This window comes from Vanellus vanellus (genome assembly GCF_965231255.1).
Source record: "Vanellus vanellus genome assembly, contig: HAP1_SCAFFOLD_184, whole genome shotgun sequence".
Lineage (NCBI taxonomy): Eukaryota > Metazoa > Chordata > Aves > Charadriiformes > Charadriidae > Vanellus > Vanellus vanellus.
In genome coordinates this window covers 206,380-225,949 of record NW_028127108.1, presented here as the reverse complement: position 1 = coordinate 225,949, position 19,570 = coordinate 206,380, and the positions used below count along the sequence as shown (strand labels likewise).

Here is a 19,570-nt window from a genome sequence, read left to right as displayed (position 1 = left end):
GAAGGGTTTCCTGGAGGCCCTTTCAAAGTTGCAGTTGCGACTCGAGTGTGAGACGTGGTTGGGTTTTTATTTCTTTGAGCGTGGTGATCCCGGTGATGCCCTTCCCCAGCCCAGGGGCAAGGGGAGAAGAGAACGCCTGTAGTTCTCCTTTGGCTTTTAAGGCACAGATGCTCTTTGTGCAGCGCTGGCAGTGGTATTTCAGCCAAGGAGGGCATTAGCTGTTAGCCTTTGGCTTTTCTTTTGAGGAGAAAAATGCAGTTTTGTGTGGAAAGCGTGCTTGCAGCAAGAGAAGCCCGAGCCTGGTTGGGTTGAAGTCGAAGCTTCACCCTTGCAGGTTCTTGAGGGCCTTTGGAGGTTGATGGTGGCCATGTCCTGTGGCCAAGTGCCATCTAGTGAGTCCTGCAGGTATCACTTTTGGAGAATGAAACTGGCTGTGCTCAAAAGTGTGGAGTTGGGTTCCCCCACCCCACTCCACCCCCAGTTTGGAAATCCCTTTTTTAATTTTAATTTTTCGAAAGGAACCACAAGAACGAAGCAGGAGGTTTGGTTTTGGTTTGAAACACTCAACTGTCTCCCCTTTTAGTAAATCCTTCCAGACTCACGGTATATACAATACAGGTGACATTACAGGTGGTTTTATTTGGGTATGGGAATAAAAACCTCCAAGTCCGTGTTTTTAAGGCTGTGCCTGGAGGAGGAGACACACAGAGGTCTGATGCTCTTGGGCTTGCGTGGCGCAGGGATGGGTGATGGCTGGGAGGACGTAAGGGAGCTCTCCTCACCTGGTCCCAACTTGTATCTTCTTCTCCTCACTAAACAGAGACACGACGAGGAGGCGGTGATTGACCAGGGAAGAACGAGCACCGCTGTCACTATTCACTATGAGAAGGAGGAGCTGGAAGGTGAGTCGGGAGAGGTGCCACCAGCCCCACGCGTTTTTCCGTCGCGCTAAGTCCCTGCCGCGTCCTGTGCTCAGCGTATGCATCACCTGCAGCGAAACGTGGCGTGCTTCTAAATAAACAAGCACAGTTATTTTCACATTGTTTTAATATTATGGCTTTTAGACAGAGGGGAAAAAGCCCCCATGGCATCTGCGGTGTGAGCGTTGGCCACAGAGCTTGGTAGTTCCCAGCTTGTTTTCTCAGAGGCTGCTCTTGGCTTGGAGAGGTCAGGAGAATAATTTGATGGCTGCAGACACAGGGCTGTGATTTTCTTTTTTTTTTGTTCCAGACTTCATTATCACAGGACTGATTGGATCTCCTCTTGTTGCCTTGTGCCATACAAAGATTTTAAAAATAATTACCTTCTGTCGCTGCTGAATGAGCAGGTCTGAGTGTTGTCCAGCCAAAGCTGGAATTTTAGACAAGGGTTGATATTTTCAGGGCACTTTTAGGTGACCCGGAGCCATCGCTTGTTGTTGCTCTGTTGTTGCAAAGTTAGAGTAAAACAGGCTTGGAAAAAAGGATGTCTCTGACATTCAGGGATGCAGTGAAACTAAAATGAAGAGAAGTTGGTGTTTCCTCCTGGGATGGATGCGCTGGTTTAATCGTGGCAGCGGCGTCAACCGTCTCCGCAATATCGAGAGTGATGCAAACACTGCTTTTTTCGCAGGCCACCGCACCCTGTCTGTGGGCGTGCGGATGCCGCTGGTGAGGCAAAGCCACCGGCGCCACCGGCACCACCGACCCCACCGCCAGAAGCATTGGAAGAAGGAACGGGAGAAGGACTGTGCCCCAATGGAGCAGGGCTACCACTGTAAGTCCCGCCGCAGTGTTCACGAGCCTTCTCGGGGCTGCGTGGGTGCCGGGGTCCTCTGCAAGCAGGTCTGTGTGGCTGATTTGTGTGGTTTGCTGTTCTTCTGAGGGAAAGTGGCATTATTTGGGAGGCAGTTGAAGGCATAATGGATTGAGGCTGGTCTTCCGTAGAGGGATCCTGCCTTTAAAAATGGAAACGTGGGGAAGGAAAGTGGCCCGTCCTTATGCAGAGGTGCAATAGATGCTTCTCCTTCTCCGTGGCTCTGTGCAAGCCTGGCCAGACCTGGGGGAGAGGGGCTAGCCCAATATTTAGGGCTGAACTGGTGCCGATCGATGGCCACTTTGCGTGTGAGCGTGACGGGTCGAATGCAGGTGTGGTAACGGGATTTATCTTCTGCCCCCAGACACCCCATCCCAGCGGGTGCAGTTCATCCTCAGCACCGAGGAGGACGAGCAGCATGTTCCCCACCACTTGTTCACCGAGCTGGATGAGATCTTCCTGAAGGCGGGTGAAGATGCCGAGTGGAAGGAAACGGCAAGGTAAATCCCTGCCGCCGGCTGCAGTGGCGGCCGTGGGCTCTGCCTTCCGCTCTCCGGAACGCGAAGCTTTTGCAGCTGCAGGTGCCGATGCGCGGAGCCTTCTCCTCTTGCCGCCCCGTAGCTGCACCGAAGGGGTTGCAGAGCTGAGGCTGTTTTCTTGCAACGGGGCTGATCGTGCCCAATGTCCGCAGGTGGCTGAAGTTTGAGGAGGACGTGGAAGATGGTGGCGAGCGCTGGAGCAAGCCCTACGTGGCCACGCTATCCTTGCACAGCCTCTTTGAGCTGCGGAGCTGCATCAGCAACGGGATGGTGCTGCTGGACGTTTGTGCCAACAGCATTGAAGAGATCGCAGGTACTGAGCACGCTGCGTCCCGCCGGGAACGGCTGAGCTCAATTTGCCGCGGTGCCCTTCACTCCCGTATCAAACCCTGCCCCAATGGCACATCCTTTTCCAGAAGTCGCGCGGTGTTTTTAAATCGTGGGTTGCTTTTTGGATGTAGACTGGGTGTACAACAGTCACATCAGCTTTTCCTCCCAGTATGGGAGCCTTTTGAAAGCAATTTGTGGGGTCAGAGAGGCGATTAGAGAATATTCTCTGGCCAGAAAGGAGTGTCAGGGCTTGGCAGGCTGCTCTCAGAAACATGGAGTCTGCGTAAGAGCTGAACCTCCTTAAATAAGCTACTTACTACAAGCTGTTTCCTCCCGTTCTTTGTTTTGTTTTTTTCCTATTGCCTTAACATCCAGGATTTAAGAGCTTTAAAGGCAGAGTTTATATGGCAGGTGACCAAGCAGCATATTTCTGTGGGGAAGATAATTGAAGTTAATTGAAAAAGCGGCTTTGGAGAAATTATCTTTGACTGGCAGGTCTCCATTCAGCCCTTGCAAGAGCTGGAGAAATCGGAGCCGTTATTAGCACGTTTCTCCCTGTGTTTGGCAAATTGCAGTCGATGGGCAAAGGAAACTCTGGGAAAGTCTGTGCTAGAGATTGCTTATAATTTGTTGAAATGTGTCGAGTCTAGAGAGTCTGTCTAGAAACGCCAGATCAGGAAAAAAACTGGCATTATCCAGGATGGGGAATAATTATCTGAGCGGAGTGATGAATAAGCACTTTGATGATGGCTTTTAGCAAAAGAGAATTCTTCCTTTCGCTGCAAAGGCTGAACTGCGTTAAAACGTCTTGCTAAGCAAGGCTGAGCCCGCGTTAGGGTATCCTGCGTGGCGCAGCCTTCGCCGGGGGCTTGAGGGGTCGGGACTTGGGGACTTTCTGCTCTGATGGCTTCGTTTCCCGTTGCCATCTCCAGATATGATCCTGGGCCAGCAAGAGCAGTCCGCGGGGTTTGATGAGCGCATGCGGGTGAAAGTTCGAGAAGTGCTTTTGAAGAAGCATCACCATCAGAACGAGAAGAAAAGAAACAACCTTCTCCCCATCGTCTGCTCATTTGCTGACATGAGCAAGAAGCAGTTAGACGTCCTTCCCCTCGACAAGCCAGGTGAGGGTTCCTGCAGGGTTTGGTATCCGGTGAGGGTTTCTGCCAGGCTTTGGCACCAGGTGAAGGTTTCTGCAGGGCTTTGGCCCCATTAGACTTCTCCCGGCAAAGGAGAAGTGTCCCGATTGCTCCTTGCCTGTCTTTCTCAGTGTCTTTCTTTCTCCTCCCAACCCAAACACTCATTCCTCATCCATCTCCCACCACTGCAGAAGCTAAAAATGGGGTGAACCGTGACAGCCATGCGATGGATCTAAGCAAGGTGAGACACTCGTAGCTTTCTTATGCTTTTAGGCCAGATTTGCTCTTGCAAACTTGGCTGCAGAGTGTTCTGCAGAGTGCTGTGCTCTTTGCTTTTGGGGTAATGGCCTGAAAATCCCTTGTCGTGCCCAGGCGGAGCTGCGCTTCATGAAGAAAATTCCCACCGGGGCTGAAGCGTGCAACGTGCTCGTAGGAGAGCTGGATTTCCTTCGCCAGCCCATCGTGGCATTTGTCCGCCTGACCCCGGCTGTCCTCCTCTCGGGCATGACGGAAGTTCCCATCCCAACGAGGTCTGAATGAGAAGCGCAAAGTTTTTATTTAAAAAAAACCCACCACAACAAAACACCAAATTGCACGTATCAGTTGGGTGTCTCGAGAACACAGCCAGTGGGAGCAAGCACGTTTCTCCCACCCACATCTCCGTGCTTTCATTCCTCCCTTCCCTGCTGGAGCTTTTAAACCCATTGGCCAATTTTAATGAAAGTTGGCCCCAAACTCAAATTTGCATTTGGTTTTGATGCGTTTCAAATTCATCACCGGAGTCAGTGAGCCTACACGTCCCCCCTGGAGCCGCGCTCTGGGCTGGGAGCTCCCAGGGATTTCCTTGGGCGCCCTTTGAGTGAGGCCATGTTCTTCTCTCTCATTTTGGTTTTCTTGCCTAGGTTCCTGTTTGTTTTGCTTGGACCAGGAGGAAAAGCCCATCAGTACCACGAGATCGGCAGGTCCATGGCTACTATCATGACAGATGAGGTGTGACAAGATAAGAGATATCTCCGGGTCATTTTTTTGGGCTTTCTTCACCTCTCCCTGTCTCTGTAGTAGTGAGGAAGAGGGTTTGTTGTCTCTCTTAGCTGCCTGCAGGAGGCTAAAATCCCACCTGGGCTGCAGCCCGCGCCTCATCCTTCTCCCCAGGGTCCCCAGCACGCTGTCCCCAGTGGTGGCATTGCCAGGGCCAGTGAAACTTCTCTTGAAGCAGAAGGCTGTGGTGTGCCATGGGGGACGGGAGCCTGGTGGAGATGGTTACAAATACTGTGATGCACAGATTTTTGCTTTGGGGGGAATATTTCCTGCCACTTCCAACAGGCGATTTGGGGGAAATGACCTTGCATTTAGCCAAGAGCTTATTGCACTGGTTAGGACATCCGAGATGGGTCATGCTCTCACCAGGTTGTCTCCTACGGCAGGTTTTCCACGACGTTGCCTATAAAGCCAAGAACCAGGCTGACCTGGTGGCTGGCATCGATGAGTTTCTGGATCAGGTCATGGTTTTGCCGCCAGGAGAGTGGGATCCCTCCATACGAATTGAGCCCCCGAAAAACGTCCCTTCGCAGGTGGGTGCTGCGGCAGAAGGAGGCACGAGGGGGATGGGCAGGAGGGCAGCACGGCTGGGGGTGCTGCTCAGGGGCCCAAATTCATAGGTCACGTACCCAGCCCAAAAAGCAAAACAAGCCAGTGGCTGCAAAGACATATCTTTATCTTATTTCCATTTTAACAGGAAAAAAGGAAGGTGCCAGAAGCTCTCGATGACAGCGCTTCTCACAGCAAGCCGGAGAAGCACAGCGGTCCTGAACTGGAGCGGACAGGAAGGTGTGAACTGAAATAGTTTGGTGGGGTGTTTTTCTGTTTGCCCCTAAAATCTGAGCGCACACCTCCCTTCTAGCAGAGTTTTGGGGTTAACTGGGTCAGTGAAGGGGCTCCAGGTTCCCAGCTTGGTCCCCTGGGCTGGGCGGGTGGGAGATTTGGGCAGCTGGGCTGAGCCGCAGCATGGTTGCACACAGGTTTTCTTGCTTTGGGGTGGAAGCAGATGTGTAAGTACCTCCAGGTAGAGCTCTGCTGCTTCTCAAAGTGAGGGACTGTTGCAATAAGAGGGGGTGGGCTCTCAGGTTTGGTCTCCTTTTCTTTTTGTTGGAGGGTTTTTTCATATGCCTCAGTTTCTACTGGGGCTAAAATGGGAGAAGGAGACTTCTTTTTAGCAATGGAAGTTACTCTGTGCTTGCGATTGTCCTTCCTCAGCCAAGAAAACTTAACGCTGTCTTCCACGAAAATGGTTTGGTTTTTTTTTTTCCTTCCTCCAGGCTCTTTGGAGGTTTGATCCAGGATGTGAAGCGAAAAGCCCCCTGGTTCTGGAGTGACTTTCGGGATGGTCTGAGCCTGCAGTGTCTGGCGTCCTTCCTCTTCCTCTACTGTGCCTGCATGTCCCCCATCATCACCTTCGGGGGACTGCTGGGGGAGGCGACCAACGGCCACATAGTGAGCACCTCTCTCTGTTGGGTGGCATGGGGGAGGACAAAACTCATGCAAAAGTCCTTGCTGCAGTGAATTTGCACTTGTTTTTTTCCCCCTAATGATTTAATTACTCGCTGCTGCCTCTCTTCCCCGGACAGAGTGCCATGGAGTCGCTGCTGGGCGCATCCATGACCGGCGTGGTGTATTCCCTCTTTGCTGGCCAACCTCTCACCATCCTCGGCAGCACCGGCCCCGTCCTCGTGTTCGAGAAGATCCTCTACAAATTCTGCAAGTAAGGCTGGCTGCTGCGGCCAGGTGCTGCGAGCGCCTTCGGAAGAAGGCAGGGATGGAGAAAAGATGTTTTTCTTAGTGGTAGTTGGTAGATTGAAGTTGTCTTCTGTGTCACAGACATCACGCGCTGCTGCTTTAGTATGTGACGGTGCAGGAGCCCTCGGTCTCTGAAGGATGGATGGGTGGTTCGGGGTTTTTAGGGTTAAAGTGAAAGAGCAGGAGGAGGAGAAACCACAAGGATGTGGATGCCCGAGCTGGGCTGCACAGGGAAGATGAGACAAATGACTCTGGTTTGGGAATGAGGGAAGATTTGCTTTCCTCTCAGTACAAACTCGGGCACTTTTTTGCATGATTTTTGCTGGAAGTGGAAATATATTTTACCCACATATCCAAAGAGTTTTCTGGTCCAATGTTTTGATGATTTTTGAGAAAGCAGGAGCTTTTCAGGCGAAATGGATATTTTCCATGACAGTCTTTTTGTTGTGGCAACTGTGATGGGAGATTAACCCCCTTATTGCAATTAAATTTATTATGAAGCCCCAACTTGCTGGCAGCAGGTAACTGGGTGCAAACCCAGCCGGTTTCGCTGTTAGGGCATCGGGGTGATGTGGGAGAACACCACCTTCCACAACAGGGACTTGACCTCAATTAGCCTCCGAGGCATTAACACAAGGTCATTGTTAAATAAGGATTAATTAGCCTCTCCTCCTGCGGGCCCACACCCTGTGCTGCAGTCCCAAGGCTGTCTGTCGAAACTGCATTTACCATCCGCAGCCTTGACACGCTCCTGAATTGCTGCCGACTTTCCCCGAAGGAAGGCACGGCTTGGAGCCTCTTGCTGCCCTCTCCACCCTGCGTTTTCTTTTGCTTTCCCAGGGACTACGCGCTCTCCTATCTCTCTCTCCGGGCATGCATCGGTCTGTGGACCGCCTTCTTCTGCGTAGTGTTGGTGGCCACTGATGCTAGCTCTTTGGTGTGCTACATCACCCGCTTCACCGAAGAAGCCTTCGCCTCCCTCATCTGCATCATCTTCATCTACGAGGCTCTGGAGAAGCTGAGTCACCTGCGAGAGACCTACCCTGTGCACACGCACAGCAAGCTGGACTTCCTCACCATCTCCTAGTGGGTTTCTTCCTCCTAAAACGCCGCTGCCCCTTGGCAGGAGCTCAGGGCTGCACCTCCATCACCTTCCCCTCACCCCTGTCTTGGCTTCTCTCCTCCCAGCTGTAAGTGTGAGGCACCGACCCATCCCAGCAACGAAACCCTGCAGTTCTGGGAGAGCAACAAGATCAATGTGTCTGGCATCACCTGGGAGAACCTCACGGTGACTGTAAGTGCCCCGAGTCACTGCTTCCTCGTGCCGCGGCCGCGGGGTCCAGGGGCACTGGCCTGGTGCAAAGCTCAGAGCCCTTCAGGTGATGATGGGCTTCCAACTGTGCCAGTGCTGCTCTGAAAAGTCATTACTTCAGTGTGTTTAACCCCCTTGGGCCTGGGAAGGAGAGTCCACCTCATCCCCGACATGGTGGGCAATAACTGTTATCCTCAGAACAGCGGTTCTGTCTGGGAGCAAGGTTCAGTGGGTGCTTTGGTTATTGGAGAAGTTGGAGGACTTAAGTTCATGCTTGAAGGCTGTAATTAGCTTCCTTAATTGGTTCCTATTAACTCCAGGCCTTGCTTTCTTACTCAGCGCTGTCTGAAGGTACGTGCATAAACTTGCATGTCTGAGCAGCCCCTTGGGCCATTGTTGCTGGAAGCAGAGCTCAGGCACAGGGTGGGACGCTCTTATGGACATCTTCACCCCCCTTGGCCGTGTCCTGTGAGCCCGCCCCTGGGAAGGGACAATTTGTCTCTTCTCCTTTCCTGTCGCTGTTGTCTTAGCCCTCATTCCCCGTTCCCTCTTTCACTCTCCCCAAGAGTTTCCAGTGTTTCCTTCCCCTCTGGTGTCTTCTTCAGCCACGGTTACCTGCTGTTCAAGCAGAGGATGTGCCATGGGTCTGTGGTACAGTGTCCCATCACATCTCCTCTCTCCGCTGTCTGTGTAGTTCCATGTGTCACTTATTCAGCTGCTGTTGATCGTTAAATATAAATCTCCGCTGGCAGCAGCAGTCCCGAGGTCACAGATCTTGGAGCAAGATCCTCCAAACTCCCTAGTTATCCGAGGTTTCCTTGCCGCATGTGCACTACCTTTGTGTCCTGATGCTGTTTCCCCAGGAATGTCGGTATTTGCATGGAGAGTTTCGTGGACCTGCCTGTGGACACAATGGCCCCTACACGCCCGATGTCCTCTTCTGGTGCTGCATCCTCTTCTTCTCCACCTTTGTCCTGTCGGGCTTATTGAAGAAGTTTAAAACCAGCCGCTACTTCCCGACCAGAGTAGGTAGAAGACGGTGGCCAGCAGCAGTCTCCACACTCATTTCCCAAAATGGCTTTCCCGGAGCACTAAGCAGTGTTTGCCACCGCTTGGTCAAACTGGGAAATGTTGACCTTGAAGGCCAAACTTGGATGTCCCTCACTCATTTCCAGGAGTGCAAAACGATCGTAGTGTTTCCCACCTGCCTCGCGACCTGCCCCGGAGCGGTTTTTTGCCCAGGCAGTGGGAAATCAGGTCTTCCAAAGTTGGTTGGTTGTTGTTTTTTTGTTTTTTTTTTTCACCTTCTGTGCCTTATATGCTCAAATGGAAAGTTGATTCAAATGAGGAACTGCCATAGAAAAAGTCACAAAGGACACTGTTTCTTCCTTTTGAGGAGCAAATGATGCCTCAGTGCTTTATTCCCATTGTAGCTGTGAGTGCAGCTGTAGTGGCAGACATCTGTTTCCTTATTTTTTAATATTTATTGGCTTTTTTTTAAGGTTTGAATTTAAACCACCCTTTTCCACCTAATTAAACTTTTTTTGTTGCCTGACACCAGATCTCGCAGGTACAAACACAGCAACAGTATCTAACCGAGGGATTTGGCTGCATCTTCTCAGAGTGGTGGGAATTTGTTAACCAGCCTTAATGCTGTTGACGTCTTTAACTTTTCCATCTCCCGGTATGGCCCCGTTTGTGCTGTCCCTTTCAGCTCTGCTTTCTTGCCCCAGGTACGGTCCGCAGTAAGTGACTTTGGTGTCTTCCTCACCATCGTCATCATGGTCCTCATTGACTTCCTGGTTGGGATCCCATCGCCGAAGCTCCACGTCCCCCACATGTTCAAGGTAATGGGGTGTTTTGGTGTGGAGCCACTTTCAGCCCTTGGGGATGCCACAAGGTGATGCTGGGACAGGACAGGGCTGAGTCTGGGGATGCTGGTGGTGTTACTATCTCCTCTTCCACCTCCGAATGCATCGTTTCCTTCTGGAAAGAAGACGCCAGCCCCAAAACTTGATACCTACAGAAGTATCTATAGGTGCTTGCGACGAGGACGCTGGCACTGCTGAACCCCGTAGGAGAGGGTGACACGAAGGCAGGGCCAGGAGATGAGGCGGCACAGCGATGGAGAGGAAAATCAAAGCCAGTGAAGTGGCTGGGCTGGGAGTTGATCCTGATGTGTGTTTTGGCTTTGTTGCAGCCTACCAGAGACGACCGCGGGTGGTTGGTCAACCCCATAGGGCCCAACCCTTGGTGGACGGTGTTGGCCGCGCCCATCCCAGCTCTGCTCTGCACCATCTTGATATTCATGGACCAGCAGATCACGTCTGTCATTGTCAACAGGAAGGAGCACAAGCTGAAGGTAAGGGGCTGCGAGAGCTGACCCCATCCCCACCCCACTCTGGGCTGCAGGTGTGGGGAGAAGCTCCTATGCCAAGTGCTTAGTGAAGGCGTTGGTTTGGGACAATGTCAGGCTGTGTGGCAGGATGCTCTGCTGGATTAGTGATGTCACAGGGAGCAAACGAGGGCAGTTCAGATGAGCAATCTTTTGGAGGAGCAAATTAATTTTCGAGCACTATAGAAGCGTGTTTTTGTTTCAAAACGCCAGCAGGAGCTGGGGGAACGAACTGTTTTGACACACTGCCAGGGATAACTCGGGGTCACATCTTGCTTACAAGCAGTAGAAATTTCTTTATGAATGAAAATAGTCTGTTTGTTTGTGTGTTTGTTTGAGAAGTAGCTATTGCACAAACCTCCCAAATCCACTTGGTCTGAACTCCTGCCAGATTTTCATGCAAGGTGCTTGCGCAAAGACCGGATCCATCCTTATTTTTGCCAATTCTTCTCTTAAATTTTCAAGAGGGTGACTTGCGCCCAAGTAGGGTTTGAGTCTGAGTCGCGACGTTGTCCTCGCTCTTGTGCTGTGGGATGCTCTGTTCCTTGTTTTGCTGCCCACAGAAAGGATGCGGGTACCACCTGGACCTTTTCATGGTGGCCGTGATGCTCGGGGTGTGCTCCGTGATGGGGCTGCCCTGGTTTGTGGCTGCGACTGTCCTGTCCATCACCCACGTGAATAGCCTCAAAGTGGAGTCTGGCTGCTCAGCTCCAGGAGAACAACCCAAGTTTCTGGGGATACGAGAGCAGAGAGTCACCGGCTTGATGATCTTTGTGCTCATGGGCTGCTCTGTCTTCTTCACTTCGGTGTTAAAGGTAAGAGGAAAATGCAAAACACCCAACAAGCGTGAGCTTTTTGGAGGTTTGACAAAAACCATCCCCTCCCTCCAGGCCTGAGTAGGTGTGGAGCAGAGGAGGAGGCGATCCCAAACCTTGAGGCTTGGCCCACGGTGGGAAGCAGCCTCAGTTACCCTTTCCAGCCCTTCACACCCCAGTTTGGTGTCCTCGAGGCAAGCGAGCAGGACAACTGCTTTAATTCCCAGGTGTCTCTCAGGCCCACCTGTGTTTATGGGTTACGACGAAGCGGATTCAGACCAGTACACTGCTCTCTTTCAAGCAGGCAGCACCTTATGGGATGCAATTTGCTCCCCCAAATGCCTCCCAACAGCCGTTCCCAGTAGCTAAACACACCAAAATCATCCCCGTGGGCTTCCTTGTGTGTTCCTCCCACAAAGTCACCGCAGCTCTAGGCTAAAAGGAGGCACTTCGCTTTTGCGTGTTGCCACAAAAATGTGTAGAAATGTTCTTCAGCCGTCACAGAATGTGGCGTACAGTTTCATGGGTGAAATGACCTATTTTCCTCCAACCTTTCAGGAAAACAGGATTATTCTAATGAAACGTAACTAAATGCTCTGCCTAAAGCAGAGCATTCACTCACTCACTCACACACACAAAACCTCTACGGGTTAAGAGGTGACACATCTCTAACCCTGTGGAAACTGGAAAGTTTTAGGCAATTTTAGGCAGTGCCTCTAGAAGAGAGCAGTAATACTGAAAAAGCAATTAAAAAAATAAATTATTGCATTCTTTTTTTTTTTTTTTAATTTCCCAGTTTATACCCATGCCTGTGCTTTACGGTGTCTTTCTCTACATGGGTGTGTCGTCGCTCAGAGGGATTCAGGTACGGACTCTTACAGCGTGCAGCTCCCTGCTGTGTCATCTCCAGAGAGGCGGGAAAAAAGCAGTGGTGTGGGAGAAAACCTCCCCAAAAGCAGGCAGTGAAAGTATTTTGTATAAGGAAAAGATTGGCGGGGGCACAGGAGGTACGTAGGGCGGGAGGACCAGGCAAGTTCAGCGCGCTCTGCGTCACAGTTTGGGACAGGGCAGTGTTTGGTGTGGTGAAAATGGGGGAATTCAGTGCAAAGCGAAGGCGATTTCTACTGCCGGTGGGAATCCTCACTGGGGGATTGAGTGGGCTGAGAAATGCCAAATAACAAACAGAAGAATAGAATATATTAAAAATATATTTTTATAGAAGAACAGGGAGGGGGGGTGAGATGGTCTGAGGAGGACCTGGGGGTACGGACTGATGAGAAGCTCACCATGAGCCGGCAATGCGCGATCGCAGCCCAGAAGGCCGACCACATCCTGGGCTGCATCAGCAGTGTGGCCGGCAGGGCGAGGGGGGATTGTGCCCTCTGCTGTGCTCTGCTCTGGGGAGACCCCCTGCAGTGCTGCCTCCAACTCGGGGGCTGCAGCACAGGAGAGACATGGACCTGGTGGAGCGGGGCCAGAGGAGGCCCCGGAGCTGCTGGGAGGGCTGGAGCCCCTCTGCTGGGAGGACAGGCTGGGAGAGGTGGGGGGTTCAGCCCAGAGAAGAGAAGTCTCCGGGGAGCCCTCAGAGCCCCTGCCAGTGCCTAAAGGGGCTCCAGGAGAGTTGGGGAGTGACTCTGGATGAGGGAGGGGAGCAAGGGGACGAGGGGGGATGGTTTGACACTGACAGAGGGCAGATTGAGATGAGATATCAGGGAGAAATTTTTCCCTGTGAGGGTGGTGAGGCACCAGCGCAGGTTGCCCTGAGAATCTGTGGCTGCCCCATCCCTGGAGGTGTTCAAGGCCAGGTTGGACGGGGCTTGGAGCAACCTGGGCTGGTGGGAGGTGTCCCTGCCCAGGGCAGGGGGTGGGACTGGCTGGTCTTCGAGGTCCCTTCCAACCTAAACCCTTCTGTGATTCTATAATAGAAGAATGTGGAATAATTGCAATTTGGTGGGCAGCTCTCATGGACACACTGGTTTATAGATGGAGCAAAGGGAAAACGGGTGCTGCTCCCGGGAGGAACAAAGTGGGATCCAGGATTTCTCACTGCACGCGAGATCCTGAAAACTCCTTCCACGTCCCAACAGGGCCGGAAACTTTCCGCAGCCCCAAGGGGTAACTTTTCCGCTTTTATTTTGCAGTTCTTCGATCGCTTGAAGCTCTTTTGGATGCCGGCAAAACACCAGCCGGATTTCATCTACCTGCGGCACGTTCCCTTGCGGAAGGTGCATTTCTTCACCTTGATCCAGCTCATCTGCCTCGTCCTGCTCTGGGCCATCAAGGTGTCCCGTGCTGCCATCATCTTTCCCATGATGGTAAGAGCCGGTGCCGCTCGGCAGTGGGACGTTTGCAGCGTCAGAGTGAAATGTAGCATCATCTCACACCTCACCCCCTCTTCCTTCTTATTTTGTGAAGGTTTTGGCTCTCGTGTTTGTCCGGAAAGTGATGGACTTCTGCTTCTCAAAGCGGGAGCTCAGCTTTTTGGATGACCTTATGCCAGAAAGCAGGAAGAAGTTGGCCGATGCCAAAAATGAAGCCAAAGAAGAAGAGGTGATGCTTGCTGGGTGCTCGGGGCTGGATGTCTCCCTCGGGCTCTGAGATTGCCTCTTTCCGTCACAGCTTCTCTTGAAATGTTGGGGGAAGATCCGAACTCAATAGAAATAGATCCTGACAGCCTGGATCCCGCATCATAACCTTGTTTTTAAATTAGCAGTGAGCTTAACACTTGAATAGCAGTATAATTTTTAAAGGTGCCATTTATAATAAACATTATAATTATGATGGAAAGATTTGCTCATAAGGGTGGTTTTAACCCCCCCCCAAAATGTTTGGAGTGAAAGGTCTTTCCCCGGCTGCGCTAACAGAAGGTCAGAAGGAGAGGGCAGCACATGGGCTTTGCTGGGTGTTTAGTTTATCTCCACTTCGATCATAGACAGACAACTTTGATTTGTCCCTTTTTATGTCAGGAGTCCCAGGAGATGATGGAAGCTGCTGCTGCAAACTCCGTTCGGCTGCAGCTGGGCAAGACCAGCAGCGCGGGTATCCCAAAGCCAAGCAGCGACAGGTAAAGCCCCACCAAGCAGCAGGACCCCCGGCAAGATTAGCCTGAAGTGGGTTGGCAGAATTTTCTCCATGTTTCTTTGCTGAGCATCCCAGCGCCATGCACTCAGCTTGGTGGGAAGAGCAAATTTATGGGCAGGGCGGGTGGCAGAGCGCTGGCACAGGCTGCCCAGAGAGGTGGGGGAGTCTCCCACTCGGGAGCCATTCCAAACCCACCTGGAGGTGTCCTGTGCCACTGCTGTAGGTGCCCCTGCTCTGACAGGCGTGGGACTGGGTGAGCTCCAGAGGGCCCTTCCAGCCCTGACCAGTCTGGGATTCTGTGCAGAGCCTTTGCACAGAGCTGTAGCTCTGCGGCTCTCCGGCTCGCCTTCCAAACCTCCTCCTCCCGCCCAACCCGCTGTGCTTATGCACAGCTTTGGTTCTCCTCCCCCCTCCCCGTTCCTCTTGCTGGTGCTGATGCGCTGGGTGGCGTCAGTTCCCACAGTCACAGATTGCGCTCTCAAATATTTATTGCAGGACTGATCCTTCGGAGATTAATATCTCGGATGAGATATCAAAAACACCCGTGTGGAAGGCTCTCACTATGAGCACGGAAACAGTCTGAATCTGGGGAGGAAAGAGGTAAAGGATCGTGTGGGAATGTGGCCGTGCTCCTTTGCGAGCGGTGGCACGTGCCTACGGCTTTTTTTTTTTTTGCCGGCAATGCCGAGCAAGCGGCGAGGGCTGTGGCACACGAACCAGCTCCTCTCTGCTGGCGCCGTCCCACGAGCGGGGCAGCAGCCCCACTGATGATGCTCTCCCTCCTTTTCTCTCTCCTCCCTCCCCCCAACTCCAGTTTTCATGTTTAGGAATCTTGACTTTGAAGGAGAGGCGTGAGAACGTGACTCGGGGATGTGCCCACGCAGACATGGGCAGAAACCGCTTTTATTTTGTTTTCCAGTTGGCGGATTCCCCTTTAAGCCACGGCGATGGTTTCAGCTGTCCTTGGTGTGCTTCAGGCATTCCCTCTCTCCAGAGCAGCAAACTGAGGTGCACATGACAGTCAGTGGGAGTTCGGTGGTGTTCCGCCTCCGTGTGTTCGTGTGTGGGTTGTTGCCGCTTTGTAGCGGTAGAGGGACTGCTGCCGCTTCATCGTTCAGTGCTATTTTTTTAATATCTCACTCCTCCTCTTCTGTTTCTCTTTTTTTTTTATTCCCCAAAAATAAACTCTGAATGTTTCTGTTGTATGTGACGCATTCTCCACTTTCTTCTTCATCACGACCAGGTTCTCGGGTCTGGTTTGGGGTCCTGCCTTCAGTTCGCCCTTCTGTCTCTCCCTGGCAGGAGAGGGATGCCCTCCGTGGCGGGGCAGCGCGGAGCGCCCGAGCGGTTGGGCCGAGGCGAAGGAAAAGCATTTGCTCCCTGCGCTCCAGTTTTACATTGGAGTTTTGGGGGAATTTTTGTTTGTTTGTTTGTTTTTATGATAATTATTTTTCTTGTTTCGGCTCTGCCGTCAGCCTGGAAGCTGCAAAAGGCAGAAATGGCACCTTCTCCTCCCCCGGCTGTTAAATTAATATAAGGCAGCGCTTCAGATCAAACCCCTCCAATCCGCCGGGTGGTGGCGGGAGCGGCCAGGCGAGACCTGGGGCTCTGTGTCCCCGGGCGGCCCCTCCGCTGTCCCTCCGCTTTCCTTCCTTTTCCCTCCCTGGCTCTCTCTCTGTGGTGTTTTTTTCTCCTCCCCTCTCCTCGCAAAACCGCGTCTCTCTCGCAGGGTGGGATGAGCCCGGAGGCAAGTGGGAAGGTGCCTTTTCCTCCTCCTTTTTCCTGCCCCTTTGCAGGAAGAAGCTGTTGAGCAGAGATGGTTCTCGGGCTCTCTTCCCGTCTCGGGGGGGTCGTTGGGCTGCGGCGTGGGGCCGCGGAGCCCGGGAGGAGAGGACAACCCGAAGAAAAGGTCCCCTTGCCGCCCTCCACCAGCAGCGGTGGGATGGGTGCAGGGACCCTCCTGCCATCGGCTTATCCCGTCCCCTGTGGGAGCCTTTTTCTGCAGCAAACCCACCCAAAGCGACAACGGCACGTTGGTGCTTCTTGCTAAATGGGGAGGGGGGAGAAAAACAAATCTATCAGTTTGCTCTGTAAGGATGGAAGCGGCGCATCCCCAAACAGGGCCAAAATCAGGCGGCTTTTACGGGATGGGGTTTTGCAAAGCGGCTGGTGCCAGTGCCCCACGGTGACGGTCAGAGGGGGAAGAAACTGGTTGAGCCCTTAAAAAGAGGAAAAGAAAAAGGCTCGGAGGAAGGGAAAGGTGCAGCGCCGGGGTTTCCTTGCTGCTGTTCCTCCGGGATGCCCGTGCGCGCCCCTCCACGCTGCCCTCCGGGCAGGACCGTGCTCGCTGCTCCGGCTCTGCCTCCCCGGAGGGGAAAGGTCCCAGAGCAGGAGAGTCCCCGTCTCTCCCCCCTTCCCAAAAGAAACTTTAATTTAATCGTTACGCTGGTGACCCACAGTGGCTGTGGGGCTGGGGGGGTGTGGTACCAGCCCTATTGCTGCCCTGCCCTTAAAATGGAATTATACACTTCTAATATAGGACAATTTGGATTTTTTTTTTCCATTTTGTTTTGCTCCCTGTAAAAGGAGGGAGTGGGGCTGAGCTTCACTCCCTCCTGGCCGGGACCGGGGCCAGAGCCTGGGCTTGTTTTCGGCACGTGCCGGGCATCACTTCAGCAGAGACAGAAAGGAAGAAAATCACCCTGGAGGGAAAACGCGGCCGGTTTTGGGGCAGAGCGGGCTGAGTCCGGCTCTGCATCTCCCCCTTCCCCAGGGGCCACAAAACCTTGGTGGCTGCCTCCAAAATTCCTTACTTAAAAAGTAAAGCAAATTTCCCCGGCACGGCCCTCTTCTGCATTCGAAGCTCGGGGGTTTTTGCTGCTTACAGGGTGAGATTTTTTATTTATTTATGTATTTATTTTTAATTAAATGAAAGCTGAGGTCTTGGTTAACAACGTGACTGAGCCACCTAAAAGGCGTCTGTAACCCCCCGGGCTGACTGTGGGACACAGTGCTGCGCCTGTCCCCCCCTTCGTGCCCCGTGATCCCACGGCCGGCTCCGTATTTTGGGAGGATTTAATATTTCCCTGTGCAGAGGAGAATTTTACGGGGAGGAGGCGGGAGGAGGAATCCCTCTCAAAGCTGCTGCTGGAGTCGCTTTAGGAATCAAAAGAGATATCCCTGCAGTGACCCGCAATGCTTTAGTTGGCAGCAAAGCCCCTTCCCAGCGAGGCGGGACGGGGGCTGCTGTGCACTTCGGTGCCTTCAAACAGCTCCTCGCGTCCCCCGGGGGGCCCCTCGAAAGAAGTTTCCTAAAATGATGCGCATAATAGAGATCCTTAAGCGGGGTGGGGTGGGGGGGTAATGTAAAAAGGTAATAAAAAAGGGTGGGTTTTTTTAAATTATTTTAATTCCCTCCACCCCAGTGCACTACATGTCGAAATACAGCAATTATTTTTGTTGCGCAGATGCTGAAATATATTTATTTTATTGTAAGAGATGATCTAGTTTGGAAACACTCCGTGTTGTAAATAAAACTGGGGGTGGGGGGTGGGGGAATCCCCCAAGCGAATCTGTGTTATTTATCACTTTGAATCTTTGTGTGGTTTTGTGTTTGGTTTTAGTTTTTTTGTTTCATTGGGTTTTTTTAATTTATTTTGGGTTCATTCTGTGGAACACAAATGACACAAATCCCTGTCGCCGTCGCGTGGGTCCCGTCAGTGGAGTGTCACTGTGGACTGAGGGGTTCCCCCCGCCGGAGCCGGGACTGTCGGCCCTTTTTCTCTTGTTGCCCATTGAACGTAATGGGAAAAATAATGGAATAAACCTCTCGTTTGTCTCACTGCGCCGCTGCCGTGTCTTTGGGAGGGTGGGGAGGAGGCGGAGGGGGCTGTGGAGCTTTTTTTGGGGGCGCGGGGGAGTGGGCAGCACTGTTTTTTGGGGGAAAGCCCATTTGCCTGGGGTGGGGGTCGGGAACCAGCTGACTGGGGAAAGGGCTGAAATTAGTGGGTTTGGGGGTTTGAAAAATTTAATGACTTAACTATGTTTTGGTTTTTAAATTTTGTTGTTTTTTTTTTTAATTTGGGTTATTAAATTTGGGTGGTTTAAATTTTGTTGTTTTCTTTAATTTGGGTTTTTAAATTTATTTTTTTTTTTATAATTTTTGTTGTTTCTCTGTGCAAGTAATTGCAATGAGCTCTGTGTTGCAGGAGGGAGGGGACAGCAGTGTCACACGTGTCCCCTCTGCCAGACCGTGGGGTGCTCAGGGAGCTCAGAAAGGGGACTGGGGGGAGGGAGGGGCCGGCGCACAACAGAAATCGAGCATTTCTTCCTCCCTACATTCTTGGGGGTATATTTTTGCCCATTTGCAATAGTTAATTAGCATTACATTAAATCCAAAGAGATTCTAGTTATCTTTCATATAGTATTTTTTTTATTCATTTCTTTCAAACCCCCCTCTGGCACAGGTCTGTGGGGTCAGGCAGGCGCAGCCCCAGTGCCCTTTTACCTAAAACTTGAGGAACTGAGTGAAAAAAGAGGGCACCTGAGCCAAGCCAGGGGTCAGAGCCTGGAAATCCTGGGGGACCGGTGGCGTGCGGGATCCCCATGCGATGCTCGGAGGCGTTGGAGACGTCAGAAACCTGCTGCCGGATTTAGGGAAGGTTTTATTACGATTTAGGGAAAGCTGCAGGATCCTCGGCACTGTGGGAGCAGTTACAGAGAAAACTGAGCCAGAGAAATCGAGGTTTGAAGGGGCGGTCGAGCCGCGGGGGCACTTACCTTCTGCAAAGACAGCCGTTCCCCTAAAAGCAAGATCCTCTTTTTCTCCTTCGAGCTGGTTGTGGCTGAACTCTTCTCCTCACCGGTGCCTTTAAGCTGGTTAGCAGGATGCTAAAAGCTGACGGGTAGGTCACCGCTACTCCTGGTTTTAGTCGGATGGGTCGTTATGAATCATTACAGCATTTTTTAAGTGGGGCTGTTGCAAAAAATACAGTTGTTGCAGTATTTCCCACCTTACGCCTTCAGCGAGGGGCTGGTTTGGTGGTTGGGATTTATGTGTGTGTGTGTGTCTGTGTGTGTGTTGTTGTTGCTGTTTCTCTTTTCTATTTTTTCCACTCTTTGGCCCAAAGGAGTGACCTGTGGGTTTCCTCCTTTCAGGTGAGATGGCCCCATGGTGCCACAGCCCATCTCACAGGGAGGAATGATTTCTCTGCCCACGGGGCCGCCCTTCCCGACACCTTTGGTTTGAGTTGAAAAAGTTAAGAAACAAAGAAGAGGAAAAATGTAAAAGAAGCCTTTGGGTACCCAAGCACCGGCTGCTGCTTTCCGCCGAGTGAAACTCAGGTGGGAGCTCATCAGCTGGACAGACACCATCA

At 52.1% G+C, this 19,570-nt stretch overlaps 1 protein-coding gene across 1 annotated transcript; it reads left to right on the top strand.

Moving 5' to 3' along the window:
• Positions 1 to 2,158: 2,158 nt before the first annotated feature.
• LOC309685512 (electroneutral sodium bicarbonate exchanger 1-like) lies at positions 2,159 to 14,182 on the top strand (the record flags this gene model as incomplete). The annotated part of the gene is made up of 20 exons (XM_082501272.1): positions 2,159 to 2,294; positions 2,486 to 2,646; positions 3,596 to 3,784; positions 3,931 to 4,040; positions 4,172 to 4,329; positions 4,702 to 4,789; positions 5,224 to 5,370; positions 5,535 to 5,626; positions 6,115 to 6,289; positions 6,424 to 6,557; positions 7,433 to 7,678; positions 7,781 to 7,886; positions 8,768 to 8,929; positions 9,638 to 9,751; positions 10,105 to 10,266; positions 10,863 to 11,114; positions 11,911 to 11,979; positions 13,256 to 13,429; positions 13,530 to 13,664; positions 14,081 to 14,182. Coding segments are annotated over 20 exons (2,912 nt in total), but the record flags the coding sequence as incomplete, so codon positions are not given.
• Positions 14,183 to 19,570: the final 5,388 nt, after the last annotated feature.